Source organism: Haliotis asinina, chromosome 8 (assembly GCF_037392515.1).
Source record: "Haliotis asinina isolate JCU_RB_2024 chromosome 8, JCU_Hal_asi_v2, whole genome shotgun sequence".
In the NCBI taxonomy this organism is placed as follows: domain Eukaryota; kingdom Metazoa; phylum Mollusca; class Gastropoda; order Lepetellida; family Haliotidae; genus Haliotis; species Haliotis asinina.
In genome coordinates this window covers 5,441,279-5,464,146 of record NC_090287.1, presented here as the reverse complement: position 1 = coordinate 5,464,146, position 22,868 = coordinate 5,441,279, and the positions used below count along the sequence as shown (strand labels likewise).

General features: G+C 38.5%; 1 protein-coding gene across 1 annotated transcript; it reads right to left on the bottom strand.

Annotated features, from left to right (window-relative positions):
* Positions 1-1,852: 1,852 nt before the first annotated feature.
* On the bottom strand, positions 1,853-18,804 carry LOC137294869 (actin maturation protease-like). The gene is made up of 7 exons (XM_067826014.1): positions 18,708-18,804; positions 12,664-12,866; positions 10,401-10,478; positions 9,578-9,699; positions 8,982-9,102; positions 8,288-8,358; positions 1,853-6,979 (listed from the first exon to the last, which is right to left on the bottom strand). The coding sequence occupies exons 2-7, from the start codon at positions 12,840-12,842 to the stop codon at positions 6,639-6,641; spliced, it is 912 nt and encodes a 303-aa protein (XP_067682115.1). The 5' UTR covers positions 12,843-12,866; positions 18,708-18,804; the 3' UTR covers positions 1,853-6,638.
* Positions 18,805-22,868: the final 4,064 nt, after the last annotated feature.

The following is a 22,868-nucleotide window of genomic DNA, read 5'->3' as shown; positions in this document are numbered from 1 at the left end:
TTATTGTTCCTGGCGTAAAAAAAACATTTCAACTATTTCTACGAAGTTTCGGTCATATGAACCGTATTTACAATTTTTCCTAACATTCAATGCTATACAGATGAAACGTTTGCCAATAGAAAATGTTCTAAACATTTGGATGTTATTAATATGTCTTTTAACAGGCAACTGATAGTCATCAATACCAAACGACATCGTCTCACCATCTGCACCCTGCAATACAACCCCCTTTCACGCCCCTCTACCGTCATACGAGGTTTGTTTAAACATTAGAGCTTATCAGGCATCTCTTTCAAATACCTGGACCAAAAATCCACCAATTTACTGCGACCTTATGCTGCACTTAGGATCATTAATGTCGTCAAATGTTATCAGACTACTTACCTTTGTCTATTTTCTGTACAGTGTATTTTTGCAACCACCGAAGTGATTGTGCAACGATGTATATGGACATATGAATGGAGACACAACTTGGTAAATTATCATAACCGTCAGTTTTGTTCCACGCGGTCACTTGGAGACATTCACAAATGACATTGCCCTGGGTATTTTACCGCCGCTTCTTGTGCTATTTGTTTCGCCCCAGGAGGAGGAGGAGGAGGAGGAGGAGGAGAGGAAAGGAGGAGGAGGTGGAGGCTACCAGGTTTGTACAGAAAAAATATAAAAATCCTCATTGCCCCCCTCCCCCCTCCTTACGACAGTCGTGGCCCCGTTACTCACAGCGACCTTAGCCTAGGCCTAGCTCTACGTCAGGTCTACGTTTACGTCTGTCGTAGGGCTACAAGGAACGCGACCCTGGTTGTTAACAATTTTAGTATAGCTTGGTTTGAGTGAGTGAGTGAGTTTAGTTTTACGCCGCTCTCCTCCATATTCCAGCTATCTGGCATCCTCGATATCTCCAGTGTACATACGTTCCGATAACATCGCCACTACACTGGATGGATTTACGGGTCGGCCCGATATTGTCATTACCTAACCCTACTGGCTCCGCATTCACACAGTAGCCAATCAGCTAAGCCTCAGTTACAACCGATCTTACCAATGTCAACAAAGAGAGCGGTCGCAGCTGCAAAAGTTTGTTCGTTGTGCGACTCAGATTTGGGGAAATCACACAGACGAACTGACAGGCCGGAAACTTTAAACATATATGCTACAACTCCTACATGTTTCAGAGAACCTCCCATGAGTTGTGTTCTATCAGTTAGATAATTTAAAAAGCGAAAGTGAGTTGTGATTGGTGAGCTCAACTTTCCAGTGTGGACACCTGATTGGCTAAAACACCACCCAAGGGAGGTAATATATTCATCGGGTTGAGTCATAGATGCATCTTAGGTATAGTGGCGATTAATCGGCACGTATACCCTGGAGATATCGAGGATGGCTATATGGTGGCAGCCTGAAAATAATCGAGTCTGGACGGGACAATCCAGTTATCAACAGCATGAGCATCGATCTGCGCCAATGATGTGTCAACTAAGTCAGTGAGCCTGACCACCTTATACTGCTAGTCGCCTCTTACAAAAAGCATAGTCGCCTTTAATGGCAAGCATGAGTTGCTGAAGGCATATTCCACCCCCGACCTTCACGGGTCTAACTTGGTAAGAATAGTACCCATCCTAGGTAATTTCAAGAAAACGACCCTGTCAGATCCCCATATCACTACATACATGTATCTATGTTCTGATGTTCAGCTTGATTTCTGCTGCAAATAATTTTATTGAAGGCAATATATTGTGTATACTATTGCATTTGTTGTGCTCTTGATTTTGAAAATCCATCACAGTGTTATCAACAAATGGTTTGCTTGTCCCAGAATTGATATGACAAAGCTGGACAAAGCACTTACAAAACATATGTTGAAACCTTTATTTTCATGCATCATCTCAGATGGCAAAGGCCTGAAAAACAATAAAATCAACAGCAGCACTGAATGTATGCAGCAGAGGTTTTGTCTACCATATAACTGCTTTGACAATACACTGCATCTCATTAAAAGTAAAGACAGCATATGCGTCAATAAAGTAGCAACAGCACACACATCAAACAGATTGAAATAATTTAGAAAACAGATAAGCAATAATTATGTAAGTTTGCATTGCATTTGAAACCATGCACAGTAACAGGATGAGACAATAGTACCAAGATGAGAATTCAGTCTGACATGTTGAAAAGGATCCAAGGGAGGTAACTCTGAAGACACTTGGTTGTCTTGCAACACAACCTTGATTAAGAATTTCATATCTGCAAGGGCGAATACAGATTTTTGACAAGGAAAGGTGCACAGTTCATTTTCACGCAAGAATTTCAATGGTCATTTCATAAACTTTCAGGGCAAAAGTGGAGATGCACATCCCTGGACCCGCCCTCTGGATCCGCCTATGCTGTGTATCATGATTTCATTTCAAATCTATTTGGTAGTCTTTTCTTTTTTCCTCTAAGGTTACAATTTACACAATCTTAAGAAACGACATAACTTTACGTAAAAGAAACCAAACAGACCCAAACCAAGATATATTGGGTAAAATATTCAGAAGAAAGCTTTCAGCAACTAAAATGTTATATCTGAACATGGTCCCTCAAATATTAGTTTTCAAGGATTCATATCTGTGTTTTCTACGTCAAGTGAAGTTAATATGTTAGTAAATCACCTATTTGGAAATGTTCAGAAGATTTCGAATGTACTGAGGGAAGGAATGGAGCCTCCTCTGTACATATCTGTACAGTGTCCCACCAATCTACTGTCTAAATCTCACACTCATCTTAATAGAGATTCACTCTTGTCTGAACGGTTTCTCAAAGCTCACTCTGCAAGGTGAACATTTTTTACAGCAGCAAAACACTGAAAGACTTATGTAGACTCCCTGGTCACAGACAAACATCAAATTCTCATATCATCCACATGTTGGTCATTTAGAGTTTCAGAAAATTAAGATTAAACATTCTGAGGTTACTATTATCCCTTCGTAACATTATTTGAACTCAGACATATTTTACAATTCATCTAAAGGAATGATATGGACAATGTTTAACTGTACAAATATTGAACAGTTAATGTATTATTAGAATAACAACAATTACAAGAGTAATTGCAGGCCTCCAAACACATGGACCTCAGGCAAGGTATTGATACTGATCATTGATCTTGATTAATCTGAATATCAAATCGGTTATTACCATCTACACTGTTACCATCTTCAATACCATAATACCCCTGCATCACTATAACATCCCTGCCTCACTGTATGTCTTGTGATAACATCCCTGCATGGCTGCTGCAACATTATGCCATACTCCCGTTTATTACTGTCTTGCAGTAACAGCTCTGCGTAACATTTTGCTGTAACATCCCTGCATGATCATGTCATGCTACAACTTACATTAACAACCCTTCATCAACATATCATGCTATAACAACTGTGCATAGCTTTAAATACTTCATTATACCACCTGTTCATCATGACATCTTCCTGCAGTGCAATAACCAACAATGTTATGACACCCTGCGCCATATGACAACTACATCGATAACCCTACATCCCCATATAACCCCTACATTGCTACAATATGCTGCACCTCACAACATAACCACATCGATAGCCCTACATCCCCATATAACCCTACATTGCTACAATACGCTGCACCTCACAACATAACCACATCGATAGCCCTACATCCCCATATAACCCTACATTGTTATAACATCCTGCACAATATTACACTGATAGCCCTACATCCCCTTATAACCCTAAATTGCCACAACACTCTGCATGACAGCACTAACTCATCACTAAACATCTACATCACATGTAAAGGTTTGCCAATTAAAAGAAGCAGTCATAAAATATGATGAGTCACGCTCGCACAGAACACAGTGCAAATGAACACCTTGTAATATCCATTTTCTTGCATATGTTTCCATACCAACAATGACAAAAAAAACCCAGGTTCTCAAACAGGTATTTTATACCCACAATATCCATACAGCAAAAATAGTTAGGAAAATAGTAACCTCAAATATATGGAAACTGTGCGACATGAGATTCTTGTGTGACTGCTTACCCACCATTATATTACAGGTGACTTCCATAAATACCAGGGCTAAAGATAATTTTTCAACATTAGGATTATATATTCCTTATTCTTTGGAAACAGGAGTACTGGAAAAATGTAAGAGTACATTTAGAATAGAGAACGGAATTTAATGGAGTACCAGTAATCTTGTGCTTCTTTTCACATATGCAACACAACATTGCTACTCTTGTGTAAACAGGTCAAGAAACAACCTAACAATACCTTTTCAGATAAATATGTCCGTAAATGATTCTAAGACCATACACCATTGCTGTGGTGGGTATCTGCTGTTTTCTACATTGTACCATAGGGTGCAGATTTTTCATCCGTACATACGCTAACTCAGCCCTTATCTGAAGCCATGAATACAGTAATAAAGGCAGTGTGCACGATACATCGTAAGTCATAGTCCATTGCAATATGTAATACCATGTATCTTTATATGTAATACACATTCTGCCATTTCTTTAAATCAATATATGTTTTGCAGTCCATGTCACTGAATTGAGATCCAATCACTTGCTATTGTTACACAAAGATCTAAAAATATCCTATTACAGGTCAAGGCAGAAAGACATTTGATTTCAGGTGGCATTGACTGGCTGGTTGGTCGGTTGTTTAAAGCCACATTCAGCAATATTCACAGGTCCCAGGTAGTATTGGTCCTCTTGTGCCATGAACCTAACTTTCAACTTAAAGCTTCAGGTATTAACTTCATTCCTTACTGAAAGGCTGACCACATGATTATCAGTATCATCTGACATGTATAGTCTGGTTCATAATTATTGAGAATTTTTCTTCTTACTTTGAGCTACCCTAACACCTCAACTGATTCACTGATACTTAAAACTAAGTAATGGTATAAGGGAGGTAACTCATCTTGGCCTACTGAGTATAGTACAATTAGAGTTACCTCCCCTGAATTTGTAGCAGACGTCATTTTCCTCAGCACTGTCAACAATGTCTGCTGAAGATAAAAGAAGGTTGATTTTTGAGTTGTGTAATCAAGGAATTGATGATGTAAATACATTGGCAGAGAGAACAGGAACCCCTCTTTCTACTGTGTATAGGATTAGGAAGGATTTTAAAGAGGGAAAGGATTTGGGGCACCAGAAAGGAGCAGGGAGACCCAGAAAATTGCACTTCTCAGATCGCGTCCGGCTGGGAATTTTAGCGTCTAAAAAGCAAAGGGCAAGCATCTCCAACATCAGGTATGAAATGATAGAAAGGGGATCAACAGTTGTATCAAAATCTACAGTTAGAAGAAATTTGATTGATCTTGGGTGGGAGAAAAAGACTGGAATTCCTTCTCCTCTCATGAAACAAGAACATAAAGACAGGCGTGTTGAGTGGTGTTTGGCACATGAAAACTTTGACTGGGAAAATGTGTTTTTCACTGATGAAAGCTCAAAATGGGTATATCCCAATAATGTGAAAATATGGACAAAGTCTGCGTCAGCACCGTTGTATCGACGACCTAAATACAGCCCAAAGTTTCATGTATGGGGAGGGATATCCTTATTAGGAACGACCCCGCTGTGTGTGTTTGAGGGAAATCTGACAAGTCAACGCTACACTAACATATTAGATAATTTTCTCCTTCCAAGTGCACATGTGTTTTATGGAAATGACTGGATTTTGCAGTAAGATAATGATCCTAAACACACCGCAAAACATGCCAAGCAGTGGTTTCAGGAGAAAAAATGTGACTGCATTACCATTTCCTGCATATAGTCCTGACTTAAATCCCATTGAGAACATTTGGGGGGTGATGAAGGAATGTGTGAATCAAAAGGGGTTGACAAAAATTGAAGACATGAAGAGAGAAGTGGTCCGATACTGGGACAGCATAACTCACGAGACACTAACCTCTCTGATAGGAAGTATGCCTACCCGTCTTAGACTGTGCCGTGAAGCTCAAGGAGACTTGATAAAATATCAAATTGTTACCTACACAACATGAAAAGGTCAGTTCACTTTCACAATACATTCAATTTTATCTGATTTGTTCTCGTTTAATAATATGAAATGCTTTAGCTATTCTCAATAATTTTGAACCATACTGTATCATCATCCTGCATGCTTCACTGGCACTGTACCTGCTGAGTAATCTGCTTACCTGTCTCATCTAGTCGCTAGGTTATCCCATAACATACAGCAGCAATGAGAGTAGAGGACATCTCTACAGCAATACAGTGCCATGTGTGAACAATACAGCAATCCAGATGTGACCCATGACAACCTGGTAGGCAAATCCACCTCCAACCCCAAAGGGTTGTTTTTAAGTGCCCTCACACCCTGTTCAGAAACTATGAAAGAAGTTGAAGGAACCATTTCATTACCAAATGTCAAATCATTACTTGGTGTGAGGATGAAAATACTAAAGAATCAAACGTCATGTAGCACACTGATCTCACTGGCCTATGGAACCTCTTACTCTCCATCACTACAAGCTGTCATTCATTTCAAATATCTCAGAATAATTTCAGCTAAAGTAATGATAACACATCTAATTTGAGGAACCATGTAACACAATATTGTCACAGACAAATAAAGCTGCAGTGACGTTATTTTTTGGCTGTGACTGTCACGATCCTCCCACACAGTCCAGCCCTTATCCCACCCCCAGGGATGACATAGTCCTGGATGTCCTTGACCCTCTCAGGGTCAATCTCGCGCAGATTGGCATTACTGGCAAGGAGATCATCCAGAGGCCAGATGCCTGGGTACTTGCTCTTGCCCTGATGTCCATACACATGCACAATCTTACAGGACTTGACAATCTGATGCTGCACCACCACCAGCTGTCTGGGGTCTTTACAGTGGTACAATCTGGGCACCTCTGGGTCTGGGGGCAGGTACTCCTTCAGGGTCTTCTCAAGGGCCCTGTCCAGTACCACGAAGAATCCTGTAACAAATGTTTAGTCAGCTGGACACAATGTGGACTGATTTAATCCTGATCTTAAATGATAGCCTGTTCCTGTGTGTAGTGATCCTGAAGTACTTCTAGACAAATAGGTTCACTTTTACTCCCTGTTTCAAACTTTGAGATTGTTTCTGTGTAACAAGAGAAATAGTAAGTCCTTAACTGATATACATTATGAATTACTGTCTTTGGCTGTCGGGCTAGGCAAATTTCAATACCCAAAGAGGAGAGCAACCACCTGCTTTTACATTTGTTTGTTATCTTATGTTACACATGCAGTATTCCAGATTTATACTGGCTCTGTGACCTGATTATCTGATGATTGAATCTGTGAATAATGGCCCATTCTGTCAGGATGAAAACACAGAAACTATACAGTCTATTCCCCAGTTGCTGGGAATCCTGGCAGGGTTGGTCAGAACAACCACCTATGGTTGTCTAGGACATTTACATTTAAGGGGGATATTCTCAGAGTCAATAGGATGATTATCATTTCAGTCAGAATGAACATTAAAATATTTCATGTGACTGGCCTAAAATATGAGGCTGTGCTACATGGTTCCGGAAGAATACTGGACGTCGTGATAGCTTGTACAGAATCAAGAGACCATGAGGCTCACTGTCATTGTCATATAAGTGATAACATATTAAGCAACCAACATTGAAAAGAGAACGCAACTCTTATACATGTGCATGGCAACTACTATAAAGCATTTTCTTGTGACAGTACTTGCAACATACTGAGTTAAGGCATCAATATATACTGGACAAAATAAGTTAATGAAATTGGTATTTTATGACTGATAGTTTATCAGTATGTCAATGAATAAATACATCATTATTCATAATTTTAAATTTTACAAACATCCCTAACTGTTTTTGTGAAGTATATGTGAAGCAATTGCTTCCACAAGGCATATTAAATAAAAGTAAAGAAAAACCTATTCAGTTATGATTGTTCCTACTAAAAATGCTGTGTCACTTGACAAATACATCCAGTCATAAAGAGTACATAATTTCTCTTCCCTATGTCCAAATGTCCATATTGTACATGGGTGTTGTAAATACTGTAAATACTGTGGTGAGCTTCTTCTAGGTTGAGTAACCAAATCCATTTCACCACTGTAAATGTACAAGGTCTGAAAGAAAACTTCTTTACAGATGAATCAACTGACGAGTTAGGGAGCACTTACTGCTTCATTCGTCAGAGACTTGCTACCCATATTTTGCTACCTATAGTTGTTATCAATGTTTACTGGAGGTACCCGGTTGACCTTCCTGGGCACTAACCTGTAATGAGCGCCCAGTGAGCCTTGTGTCCCTTCTTCAGACAGGGGTAGTGATTCTTGTCAGCATCATAACTGTCGTGTCAAGAGAAATGACGTCAGGTGGATACAACCTTACTCAATGAAGAGCTACTGATACTTCAATATAGACAGGATGTGGGGTGAGAGGGTGTAGGAGTGTGGGGGTGACAGGTTGTGGGAGTGCGGGGTGTGGAGTTGAAAGAGAGGTGGGGGGTGGGTGTGCATACTAATCAGTTTAAATGTGGTTAAAACATATGCAAAAGACTTGGTTGTCTGTGTTTGACAAACTAACAATTACTTCCCTCAGTTCTGGCTAACAAAAGCAACCTGTTTAGATGCATCCCTTTTTTTCCCCAACTATGCACTGATAATAATGATACACCATCTTCTAAAACATTCACCAGCTATGTTTAAATGGGGAAGGTTCAAGTACTGGCTGGCTCTCTCTATCTGCAATCTCATGTAAAATAGATACTGAATACAAAACGTATCAGAATTGTTTTGGGGCATAAAGAAATGGCATATGACATTATTAATATGAAACATGATCATATCAAATAGGTATACAGTATAGAGGTATAAAATACCATTTCCAAAACTACTAGTCAGTTTAAAACGTTCAGTTGTTGCTTTGTGAGTTTTCTTTGCAGGTTTACGTTCCTTGTGTCTAAGGATACGGCACCAATAACAGTGACCCCCGCAGCATCTTCCACACCACAGCGCCACGCCCCTCCTTCATCTCCAGCTGCTCAGCATCACACTTCAGCATGTCTTGAGCAAGACTGATCACCCAGTCCGCTAAAATACCACACACACAAAAACGTGTGCATATGTCATGATTAGTACTTAAGACAATATCCTGAGGTCATATTGTAAATATTTTATATTCTATTACCAACATAATAATGAAAAGAAACAATCATTTAACCTTACTTGCAATTCAAGATAAAGAGTACAACAATCTCACTAGGTGTCTGTCATGTTCATTATTATCTAAAGTTAATATATTAACAGCAACTAGCCTGTATTGACCTTTGGAATGAGAATTTATGTCAAAATACCGGTATATCATGGGAATAGATGCTCAAGCGCTACTAGAATATCCACTCCATCTCTTCCATTTGAAGTAAAAACATACCAAGTGATCTATGTATGCTTAACCTCAAGGGGACAAACATGTTTCACACCGTCATTAACAGACAGCACATTCAGACAACATAAAGTAGTAATCTCTCTTCAAAAGCTCCACAAGTGCCAATTTTCAGTAACTTACCTGAAAATAGTTCTCCTTGGCGAGAGTATTTTTTGCTCTTGCTTTTCTCAAGGATATTTTCAGCCGAAACATCCTGTTTGGAAAGAAGAGGGGCAGCCATTGATAGTGCCACCATCCCACATCTGGGAGATAAAAGAGCAAAGGTCATCCTTAAACTTTAACTAACCATAACATGCGATAACATTAAACACATGTTCTTGTATGCATCGGAGAATCTGTTCATCTTAATACATGCTCCTATGGCAAATTCCAGTGAAATTCCATAACATCAAATGATAACGAAATAATTTTACATTAAATATGGTGAAAACATTTAGATTCTTTTCAAAAAAGGAAATCTGTAAATGATCACTGAGGAAATGTTATGCCCATGTCATCGACAAAAGACTTGGGATGCCAAAACTCATGAAGGTTAAGTCATAGACAAAAGATTAGGGATCACAAAAGCCATGAAGAAGATTGAAGAAACTATTTCTAAACCTGTTCATAAATAGTTACTTCCCTTGAAAAAAATTGAAACTCCTTTGAATACTTGTCCATTCATAAATGCAAGACTGATAAAATACTGTTAAACAGGTCTGAACACATTATACATTTCTATGTTTTTCTTAATAATTATTTTCTATACTTCATCACAACAAACTAGAGTGAACCTAGAGCCTTAGATTTTACAGTTTATTACACCCTTAAAACATATCCATCACTGAAATTCCTGTTTCCTGACTGTTTGTTTCCTGCTCTACCCTTTAACTTTTGCAATCCATTGTCCCTCTCATTTCTCCTAACACCAACACCCACTATTAACTAAATGGTCCCAACTCACAGTGGCCCTTTCTGTATCATCGGCTGCACTGGACGGTAAAAAGAGAGGTAACACTGCCCTTCCAGATACTTGGCAATTCTGCAAAGAAAGTACGCAAATTTATACCATGGTTACCCTGAATAGGATGCATGAAAATACTTCATCCAAACCATCAAGGTATGACAATATCCATCTGATCAAGGTATGATGCCCTCCAAATCAACAACGCATGAAACCATCCACCCAATCAAGGTATGACAACATCCATCTGATCAAGGTTTGTCCACCCCTATTAAAGTATGACACCCATCAAATCATCAACATATGACATCATTCACACCATCAAGGTATGACAACATGCATCTGATCACGGTTTGTCCACTCCCATTAAGGTATGACACCCACCAAATCATCAACGTATGACACCATCCACCCTATGAAGGTATGACAACATTCATTTGATCATGGTACGACAATATATAAACCATCAAGGTATGAGGCTCTCCACCCCTCTATGAGGATATAACATCCACCCCATCAGGTTATGACAGCATCAGCTCCATGAAGGGATCACACAATACACCCATCAAGGCATGACACCCCATTCTTGCCAGTCATTAATGTTTATTCACCAGCATTTAAAAGTATATGGAACAGGACTGCAGTTCCACCTGAACTACTCTTCTTGTTTTCAGTTTTCATGGGAGTTGGGTGACATTCCAGTCAGCTTGGCACGAGATCAAAACCTGCATGTTAGAGGCATTTGATGCTGCTGGTTCATCAGCGTGGGCAGTCTTCACTACCACTTGAAGGTGAGTCATAGCCAAGATAACAATCTCATGATGCATTCTGTTTTGTTGTCTGTTTTAAATATACATTTACCAGTTTTAGGAATCTAATTAGTCACATCTTATAGAAATGGTACATATACTGTAAATATGGAGAAATATTTATGCATAGTTAATAGATAGTGATCTTTCATGTGACATACTGAATAATGATGTACTTCCAGTCCAGAGACAATAAAACATATTTAGTTATTCTTATTATAAAATAAAACACAAAAGTTACACAATGCCACTTAGAACAACTTATCAGTGATTTTTTTCTTCTTTGACATTTTGAAACACAAAAGTCAATAATTTTCCTTGATCCAACCACACTTATGTTTTCCACCTAATTCATTCCAGTTCACTTTACAATGTTTCTACATATTTCTCTGTAGAACTGTTTTAATAAGCAATGCATGTTACCCTGCTACTTTCACTTTCTGTGGGATGAAAAAGGTTTACCTAAGTATACAGTTGAGTTCAATTTACTTACTGTAAAAAAAATACCATCTCACTGCTGTGGTCTTCACCATCACATTATAACGAAAAATAAAACCCCATAAGATAATGACATGGGTCCATGAAGAAATACTTGTGTCAGGAGAAGTTTGGGCTGGTATACTGGTTGTTAGTTTCACAAATCTTCTTATTTAATGATACTCCCTGGGTGGATTGTTTCTTTTTGTGCATGAAACCAGCCACAGCAACATAAAATACTCAAAAACATATTATATACAATAAGGGTTTCGTGATAACAACTGCAAGCAAAAAAGATGTCACTCATTCAACCTAAAACACAAATAACTTTACAGTGGCCTAAAGTGTAACACTGTCTTCATTGGAAAGTCATCATACTGATCCTATTGTGAAGATAATGTGCTCTTGCAGTGGAGTAGTGCTTTGACGCTGCAGAGGAGTGTAGCATGGTTGTATTTACCTCCACACTGAAGAGTTAACTGACAGAGCCAGTCACCTTCATTTGTGCACCAAGGTGAGGCTACTTTCTACATCCCTTCTGACACAGGGATAATGCATTAAATTCCTATCAATACAGACATGTCTTACCTAAATAAGGCCACTGTTAAATGCATCAGAAGTATATATAGGACTGTGATTAGAAAATGGTGAAAGGTAACCTTGCACAGAAATACGCCTTTCAGTTAAAACAGCCTTCCCGTCAGATATCACAGTAACGTATACAGTTTGTTTGGTATGATGAGCTTCAGATGAGCTAGCTGTGCCCCAGGAAACAACTGTCAAGATTCCAATTTCTGAGCTATATGAAATCGTGAAATATGCAATGTTAGTTTCTGAGAAACTGACTCTCAGTTAACACCATAACTTTAATAATCTATCAGATACTAAAACCCTATTTCAGACTTGACTTGTACTTCTAGGGACTGATCAAGATTTGTCTTTTCACCTTTAACATGACAGTTCTAGAAATGACTTACGTATTGGGATGATTGATGAAATTGTGGTAGGCCTCCCTTCCCAGGTGTTCAGGCGACTGGCAGACATGGTCGGAGCATATGATGGCACCTGGCTCCTCCACCTCAGGCTCCACCCTCAGGGGAGGAGGGGGTGGTGGGGGAGGGGGAGGGGGTGCAGGTGGAGTCTCACATCCTTTCATGATAAGGGGTCAGGTGGCATTCACCTGTAGAAGGAAGAACACAATTTTGGCCGACTGTTCATGTCTTCGTAAGTTGAAGCCTCTAAACAATTTGGCACTGACCACATAAACAATTGGCTTTGTGAATAAGTTCATGCACTTTTACACAACAACACAGTTGAATCACTGGCATTTACACAACTACAGCAGAGGGAACTACTTCATAAGGGGACCACTGCACTGGAGTAACTTGGAGTAACAAAGACTCGGCTCAACACGACCCAGAGTTCCATGTCCACAGATGCTGACAATGGAAAGAAAATAAGATTTATTATATCATATTCTTAATAAGACATAGAACAGTCTAGCCTCATAGATCCTAGATCTACTGACTATTGAAGGTCAACTGGAGACAAACCTTTGTACATTCAGATTCATCCCTGCAGATAAATGATTGTCATTTGATGAAATGGGTCTGAGGTCAGGAAGTCATAAGCTAAATATTTAGAGAACTCTGAAAAAGAAAGTGAATTGAGCTTTGTAAGGTTCATTTGGGGTGGAGATGACTACATCACACAATACACATCATAGCTCATCATGTAAACATTTCTGAAAGTGAACTGCTTAATGCATGATGTATGAAGATATCAATGTTACAATAAGCATATGTGGCCAAACCTGAGTGAAAATGGGTCTTTTTCAATTTCATCTGAAAAAAACATGTGAGCATTATATGGCTGATGTATTTGTTTCACCAGCCATAGGTGACACTTAATGTATGACCTTTGATCTTGTTAATTACTTGTTATTAAACTTTTACTAACTTACTTTTAACCTGCTTCATATCAGTCACCTTACACCATACTTTCCATGTTATTTTCAGTAATCTATCTTTGATCATGCACAATAAGTAAACCTTGCACGATAAAATATGAAGCATTATCATGTGTATATATTCACAGTAGATAAGATGCATCTGACATGTGGCACCATGTATGTGAAGAGAGGGGCGGTTTCTTTGATCAAGCCTTATGAAAGTACAATGGCATTCATCTTTATCACAACAATCTCAACATTCCTTGTGATGATAGACAAAACAGATGACAAATCAACCATCTTCCCAGCAGGGTGATCCATGTGATATCGAGACCTCATGTGTGAGGGGTATGCTGTGCGATAAACGTGCATATCTACCTGGAAGCCTATCACACAGCACTGCAACACGCATGTGGACCTCAGGTACATACTTTGCTTTAGCATTTTGGGCACCGATAATACAGGTATTTGGAAATGATTCAAAATATAGTATTTTGAAGCTGGTTGATTTACAGATGAAAACACCAAACAGTAGTGTTTCTATTTCCTATTATACTATGCAACAAGAATTTATCCCTGACGATACAATATGATATTTTGGTCTCCACATATATCTACTAGGTATCAAATCATAGTTCAATTCTTTGTGACATATGAAATATTCCTGTAAGAACAAAACTTGATAGGTTCCTGTGCTGCATTAACTTACTGCCAAACATGATTGTTGATTGTTGTTTATCAATGCACTTAGCAATACTGAAGTTATATGGCAGACATCTGTAAATAAATGTGTCTGGACCAGACAATCCTGTGATAAACAGCATGGATATCAATCCATGCAACTGGGACATGTATCTACCAAGTCAGTGAAGTTTACCACATGATCCCTTTGGCAAACATGAACATGATACAAAATGTTTGTACTTAACAGTCAAGTGAGTTTCCATCAACTCGTTATGCAAATATGAAAATATGTATTCATACACAGGGTACACCCTGTAGAAATCAGAGTGGAGTTGTGAGAGGTGACCAACAGAATACTGCCCAATCTTTTTTTCTCCAGTGCTGGTAAGAAAAGGTTTGTCTGATTTTAAAGCTTTTAAAACGTGAAGCACTGGTTAGCCCTTCCCTGTAAATTGCAACTGAAAATTCTTTGGTGTTTGGGTACAACAGTGTTTTACATAATGTTTGTCTGTAGTTGGCAGGAAAAAATATGGCAGGTTTAATAACCAGTAACATTTTTTTCTAAAGCAATGGCAAACCCATGCAGGTATCATGATCACAGAGCAAGTGAGCCCTGCTGTGTAGATGCAAAAACTACCTCTGGCAGCTGACAGACTTATTTCAAGCTGCTCAGAGTCAGTTTCTAAAAAATACTTGCAGAACACACAATAATATGGCCCCATGCATCCTCACAATGTGTACTACTGGTCCCTGAACCTTCTTATGAGTGAGATAGTCAATAAACATGATAAACTAAGATAAAACGACAAGTGACAACATTGCATATGGCAGGCTGAATGCAGTACTGTAACTCCTCTGATATTTGTCCCACCTCATGCATTGTCAAGTAGACATGTATCAGGAACAAATACTGGTCTGCTGAAATATTAGTGGTGTACCTCCAAACGTGCGTTCCACTGTTATCTTACAGATAATCATCTGTGACACTATATTTCGCAAACAATACTCTGGTAAAAATGATCAGAAAAGGCGTCAGAGTAACTGAGTATCTTTTTTTTATGCTGCATTTAGCAACAATTCAGTAATATAACTACTGGCATTGTTCCATGCATTATATGTATTTGAGGAGACAGACTTTAGGAAACATGTTAAAGCATAGGCGCTTGACTTTGATATATATTTGGAAGTATGACCTAAATATACAAGATATAGACTATATCTTGTATATTTAGGTCATATTTCCAAATATATACATCAGAGTCAAGCGCCTATGCTTTAAAAACTAGGCTACCTCATTCCATGCAAAAAGTTTTAGAAATCATGAATCAGAGACTTACTACAATAATGTTCCTAGGTTTTTAACTTGTGCTCATGGTTTTTGCCAACATCAAACTATACAGATACATCACTTTCGGATTTACTCCTACATCAAGCTGACAGGCCTTGACTAAACAACTGTTTAACATGTTCCTAAAGCAACATTTAACTCTGTCACATTAGAAATCACATTTTCACCTAATTCCATGGAAAATATAATGGTGTCATATATACTAATATTATGTACTCACGTTCGGTATAAATCATGATCATATTTGGATTAACACATCAACCTGGTGCAGGGAATATTTTTAGATGAGGATGTGTTTTCAAATGGTGCTTCAAAACAAGACAATGTGTCTCTCAACAGAGGAGCCTTATGTGTATTTCCTTACACATGAGATTGGCCCAAATACCATGCATGTCTAAAAAACAATTTACTTGTTTTCATAAAACCTGACAAGAAATGTTTTCATCCAATATTCACGTTACACATTGTATTTTGCCCCTGACTCCCCACAAATATCATATGGTCAGCTCGTAACTTCTACCATGTCTACTACTTGATGCACTACATGCATATCATCCTAAGACAGATCCCAATAATGACAAACATCACCTTGTTTAAGATGGCTGCATTGGCAGCCATGTTGAAAATAACATTTACTCTGCACAAACATTCTTTAAAGCATATATATTGGTTCTCATTAAATGAAATAGATATATATAAATTCAAATAATTTGTCTGTATCTCTCTCACATACCAATGGGACCTTTACAGGCTGAAACTCAAAGCATATCTGGCACAACCAGATTGGCCAACTGCTGCTGACTTCCCGACCAGTTAATCTTAAGCACAATGTTAGAAATAACCCTCAACATAATTTAGAAACTGAATTAGAATCCCAGTCACCCAAAACTGTAGTAAATATTTGTAATTATCCTCTGATAAATCTGCCTCTGGCTAAAATGTGCACACTTCCTCCAATTGAAGAAAAATCTTGACTTAACGCTGTTCCCAAAGTGAAATGTTTTGACAAGGTCTGGTGGTGGGAATTCTCTTCTTTTCTTTTGATGAAACAAAAAGACTTACATGAAGACTGCAGCAGGCTGACAGCACTGTATCTACCCTGCTGTTGCATCCATACCTAGGGTAACCTGACACTCTAAATGCATCCAGATGTCATGCTGCCCTGTCTGAGGGTCAGGTTAATCCCCAGAGACAGACCAGGTAAAAGCAGCAACATATATACACAATCTAGATGATATACAGTCTTCCTCCTGGGGTGAAAATATCAGCCCAGCTTGTCTCCATTTGACTAGAATGGTTCTATTGCCAGCATACATCTGAATGGTAGTTGTGCCTCTAAATAGACTAGAATACTGTGTTGTGTGGAAACGTGTGTTATGAGATTCTCATTAGTGGTTCCAAACTGTGACCTGTTTTAAGTATTTAACTGCAGATACCATGGACATTGTCATCAAGCATATGCCATCACTGTGTTACCATCACACAAATCAGTTAATCACTTCACTCAGTTTTGAATTTTAGAAATTAGATCTTCAGAATGTGGTAAAATATAGGGGCAAAAAAGGCTTCATTGCTGACAACAGTTACAAAACAAGAAAACATCCCTTTTGTCAAAAGTTCACAAGTATAAATGGTTACATTGAAAATTAGAGATATTATCTCCTGATGAATACAATGCATTCAGGGATTAATTTTAAAGTATATAAAACACTGAAGGTTTAATCCAACATGCACTAAACTGTAATAAGTCATGTCAATTATATTTAAACCTATTTGAAAACCATGTGTGACTACGATTATCAGTCTAGGCAGTGAATGATGCTACTTATCAACACATCATCAATGATGTCAGTCAACAATGATGTCAGTCCCAGGGTCAAGCTTGAAATATAAATAAATGAAACATATCACACATCTTTGGAGGGGTTGCAGTCAAAATGGCCCAAACTGAAAAAATCAAAAGGGCCAAAAGAAAGTCAAAAGGGCCATAGGTAAAAATGAGAACATTTTGTCATACAAACTAATATATATTTTTTGTGTTTCATTATATAAATATTTATTATTATTACTATTTATACTTGTATTTGTATTAATGTGTAAATAGTAACAAAAGTAATAATTTATGGTGTGATCATCATAACTCAACAGTTGAAATGGACCTAAATTGAAGAATACAATATTTGATATGATGATATATTATAAATATGGTCACTGAATTTGAAATCTTCATCTTACATGAATCACGAGACCAATCACAACTATTTGGATTACAAACTACTGTAACTAACACCCATGACTCTATTTAAACCTCACAACAAATTAAAAGTTAATCTTGTTTAGATTACTGAGAATGGCTGACACTCATGACTATCTTTAAACCTCTTGTAGGCATTACAGAAACAGTTGTATGGTTAACTATACTCAAAACGTAACACTTAACCACTACTATCAATCTTGCTTATATTACTGACTACTTGTAATCATTGCTCAAACAGCTAGTTGAATGGTATAAAGTAAACATTTGAGATTTAGTAAACAACACTAAGACACAGTGATAATTTTTTTATATTTTTAGTATGAATATTAAGACTGGGCTAACTGAACTTTATCTACACTCCGGCCGCGGTCTGCGGCATAAGAGGTACAAGATTACATCACAAATGCAGTTATAAAACATAAAATAACAGAAGTACTTTGCTCCACAATGGCAAACTAATCATTTTATTTTTAACCTGAACCAGAGACCATACATGTCTGTGCCTGAACTGAAAAAGATGGGCAAAAAAAAAATTAACATCTAGAGAAACCGCTTTTCTGTTGCTATTGGTCGTATTTAACGCCATATGATATCGTATTTAGGAGTCACATATCCTAGTCAGTCATAACATAGGATGTATCCTGATTATACCACTCGACTTGCCACTGTTCAAAGATTTGCAAAACAGTTCGTCCACGGGAACTGTCACTACATACGAATCATGAACGATAACTGACTTCAAGACATAACAGAAAATAATGTCATGCATTAAAAATATTACCTTCGAGTCGGATATTTCACATCCCTGCATGTACTGCTTGCTTGTCACAACACCACGTGCAGAACGACGATTCGTAAACAACACGGAAATCGTCTGCGGGAGTTTCCGTGACCTACAGAAGCGTGCGCCCTCTACCGACCAAACCATACGCACCCTATCAAGGCTAACAGGCGCGCGGCAGCTGTTTGGCTTGCTTATCGCCGAGTTCTTGAAGACCGTAGGGTTAGCACTTACACCGCCTGTTGAGAAGAATAACTCCCTTACACTATCAATTCCAGGAATACCTGAACTGTTAGTCGAAGTAATTAAGTTGCACGTTAGCATCTGTTCCATTGGAACTAGGGGATTGGGTGTTTGCTTATCACATTTTTGTCAAATGTTTCTGGAGAAATCATTTTAAACTTAGCGTTCAGATGCAGAAATTTTCAGTGAATCTGTGATTATAATTAATCAACGGTTAAAGTAACAGCTCATCCATCTTTAGAATGTGGTGTGTTTATAAATATATTTTCATATCCTGCAGTTTGTATTTGGAGAACAATTGTAAAGATTTCATATCCAATATCAACACAAATATGTTCGAAATCTCCCTGACATTCACAACCTGACACTAAAACAAATATTTCCTCGTATTTTTCAGTCGGCATTTTGCCCCGTAATGCATCTTTCGAAGATGTTATAAGAGGTACACCTATCCCACAAGCCTGACAAAGTGGGCAGATTAAAGTCATTCTTCGTTTTTTCTTGGTCGAACAATAACACATTGGCAGTCTGTCTAAACCACGAAGTTTCTCAACGTGTTTATCATCATTCTCCACGTCTAAAAGAGGAATAGAGGCACCTTTATATACACCGTAGGAGTAACACCAAAACATATTGCAAATATACATTTACGATAAACAAATGCACTACTTTTCATGCAGCGTAAACATATATACAGGAGAAGGGGATGGGGCATATATATATATATATATATATATATATATATATATATGCACAGAGATAGAGAGAGAGAGAGAGAGATTCCTGTGAATTTTACCTCATCAGATTTTGTTCGTCAAATTTCGTTTTCATTTATTTTTTGGAAAAAAAACTTCACCCTTAATGAATATTATCTGAATTTCAACAGAAAATGGCAAATCGCTACAAACACGGACGGAGGTTAACGCGGTAAATTTCTATGCTTATTCGGATTAGTCCTACGTGAATTATAAAATACAAATCGTATCACACGTATATTCACTGTCCTCATCCAGAAGTTTCATAAATTGTCAATCGTGCATTTGAACCGCTTCTGTTCGAAATCCACGACTCACGTGTGTATACATATACACTCAGAGTTATTGAAGGGCCCCGAAAGTATGTGACCGAAAGCTAAATTCCTCAGAAATACAGGCATTGACGGAAAAAGAATGTATTTTGTTGTATTTCCAAATACAACCAGATGCAGAGGGTGGCTTGGGGTTTTGGTTGTTTGTTTACCGGGTTTGGCACTCTCAGCAACATTCCAGCTATATTACGACGTGACGGCCTGCTCAGGTGTGGGCCAGACAATCCAGTAATCAATATTATGAACAACGGCACAAGTCGTCTAGGCCTAGTGACACAGAATTGAAAAACATCACCTAGTGAGACAATGCATCGCATCCATTTGGGGTGTTGCTGTCCACTTTGAATATGGGACATCCGCCAGATGTGATTCCAAGCCATAATGTGTCATCGTGCTCTTGCAGTAGCAGGGATTGAGAAAGATAACTTTGACAATGGGCCATTTTCAGGATTATTAACCATTTCCTGAATTTTGAATGGGCCACTGTCCTTGTATCAATAGTAAACTTCCAAATTTTAATGGGTCATTTTTCATTCGAATGTGCAAAATCGCCCCGGCCTCTGCCTTTCCCAATCCCCGTAGTAGTTGTAATACCATTCGAGGTCGATGCTCACTAACACCTGAGGATCCGGGTCGCTCACATGCTTGGCACATGCCATCCTATCAAAATTATGTAAGATCGATGCTCATGATGTTCATCATTGTAGTATTTGGTCCAAGCTCGATTATCATGTACAGACCATAGCCATATTGCTGAGGGTGGCGTAAAACTAAACTCACTCACTTTGCGCAATATGTAACAATTTAAGTGACTTGACATTTGTTCCTATCACCAAGAAGCGTGGTGAATGATGCTCCTTTATCAGTGTTCCACTTAAGATATTGCTTGTGTGAGGTCAAATAGATCGATAGGACAATAGATTTTGCACAATGCCTAGACATCGCTGCACTGCACGTCGAGTGGCAGTACTGTGTTCAGAGATGTACATTTTTCAAACCAAAAGTCACCGTGTTCTGAAATCTGATTGGTTGAAAAGCATGATCAAATGGGATGTGATTGTAGTGTCTTTCAGAAGTCATAAAGTTGGGACAACTTTGCTGTGTTTATTCTTCACCTACATGTAATCTATGTTCGTTTATATGTGTGCATTTTTCGCCTAATCCATGTTCGGATTATTGTCAAATTGATTATTTAGCTGATAATTAGTGCATCTTGCTATTTTATAGTTGGAGGTTGTGTATAAATAAAAATCTCTGTATAAACAGAATCATGAAACTAGTCAGTACATGTAAAGTACGTAGAGTTTTCGGGTAGTTTATTAAACATGTCGGGGGCATCAAGTTGACTCGAGCCTTGTTCCCTACCTCTCAAATAAAGGGTTTCACTGCATCATTCTCTCCTTTCGCCAAAGTACACACTAGGTCATCATCACATGCCCCAGTTCAATTGGAGATCAAGGACGTATGAACATGTCCTTTATCGGCGATTTCCAGAAGTCCCAGATAAGATATCCATCCACCTGCGGACTGGTGAGTTAGTAATTAGTTCTCCTTATCGGAACATGCCTCGTCCAAGAAGATCCTAGGGGAGTAACCCCTTCCTTTAAATACACAGGAACATGTTTAACTTGCTGCCCCGGTGTCCCGACCGAGCCCCTAGAGAGTGGTGTCAAGGTGGGTTTAGGAACTCTTGGGTCGCGTCTTACAGTACGTTTCACACAATTTGCACCTACTTGAGTCAGTAAGTAATTCAACTGTACCAAATATATAGGAGGACCGCGTAAAGCCATGCGGCTCCAAAACACACCATGGCCAGCGTTTGCTGGCTCACTCAAGAGACTTAACTCTGCTCTGCATATTGCAATGTCTGTCGACAATTTGACAACCCGCCACGAGGTATACAATACAATGCTTTAGTTGTTGAGAAAATGTAGAAAGTCTCTGGGTCCTTTACAGTATTCTGAGTTTCAATTTAAGAACTATTATTTTCTGTAAAATGTGTTCTTTTCAGTGACTATCTGTTAACCTAGAATCGAAAAATAAAGATTCCCCAACTCATAGTGATAATGATGTTATGTACTGTACAAAAGTATGGGTACGTCGATTCGGGCTGGTCCCCATCATGTGCAGCGGATTGCACTCGTCAAACCCCGTCAACATCACGGCTATATGACCACACCCACTGTAAGGAACTTGGTTATAGTGAGAGTGGGATTTCAGCATCAGCATGGGAAGGACAGCGTACGATAAATCGCCTGTATGTCTACAAAATCAATATTACAACATGGCTGAATTCAAATTTACTTACATTACGTTCCCATCAGTAACAAGTAAATAAATGCTGTTCAGAAAGCTAATAGTAAACATGTAAAAACATTGTCACGAAATTATTACCTTTGTCTGATAATCAGCATATTGTGACACACGACACAATATGGAGGTGTAAACATAATACAGTGTTCTGATTAGTGTTTATCACCTTTCATCATAAAGCACGTGCTGTTTATTTGCGAAAAAGAGCTCATGTATCAACTTCTACGAATCGGTCTGTCACAGAAACTTTGTGATTTCGAAACTGATGTAACGGAAAATTCATTCACTGTAATTACCAAACGCAATGGAGCTGACGGGGTATGGTCCGTCCAATATGAGGCCCGTATTCGTAAGCTTAAGATCTCGTACGTTTTCTCGTAGCATCACTACCTCCTATACCGTAACACAGGAGGTACAAATGTTACGAGAGCTTTGTGAAACGGGCCCCCGATCAGTGAATTTGATTTGGGGGTGCCTTTGCATGCATCTGAAATTGCCACTGCAACATGACCATGGCA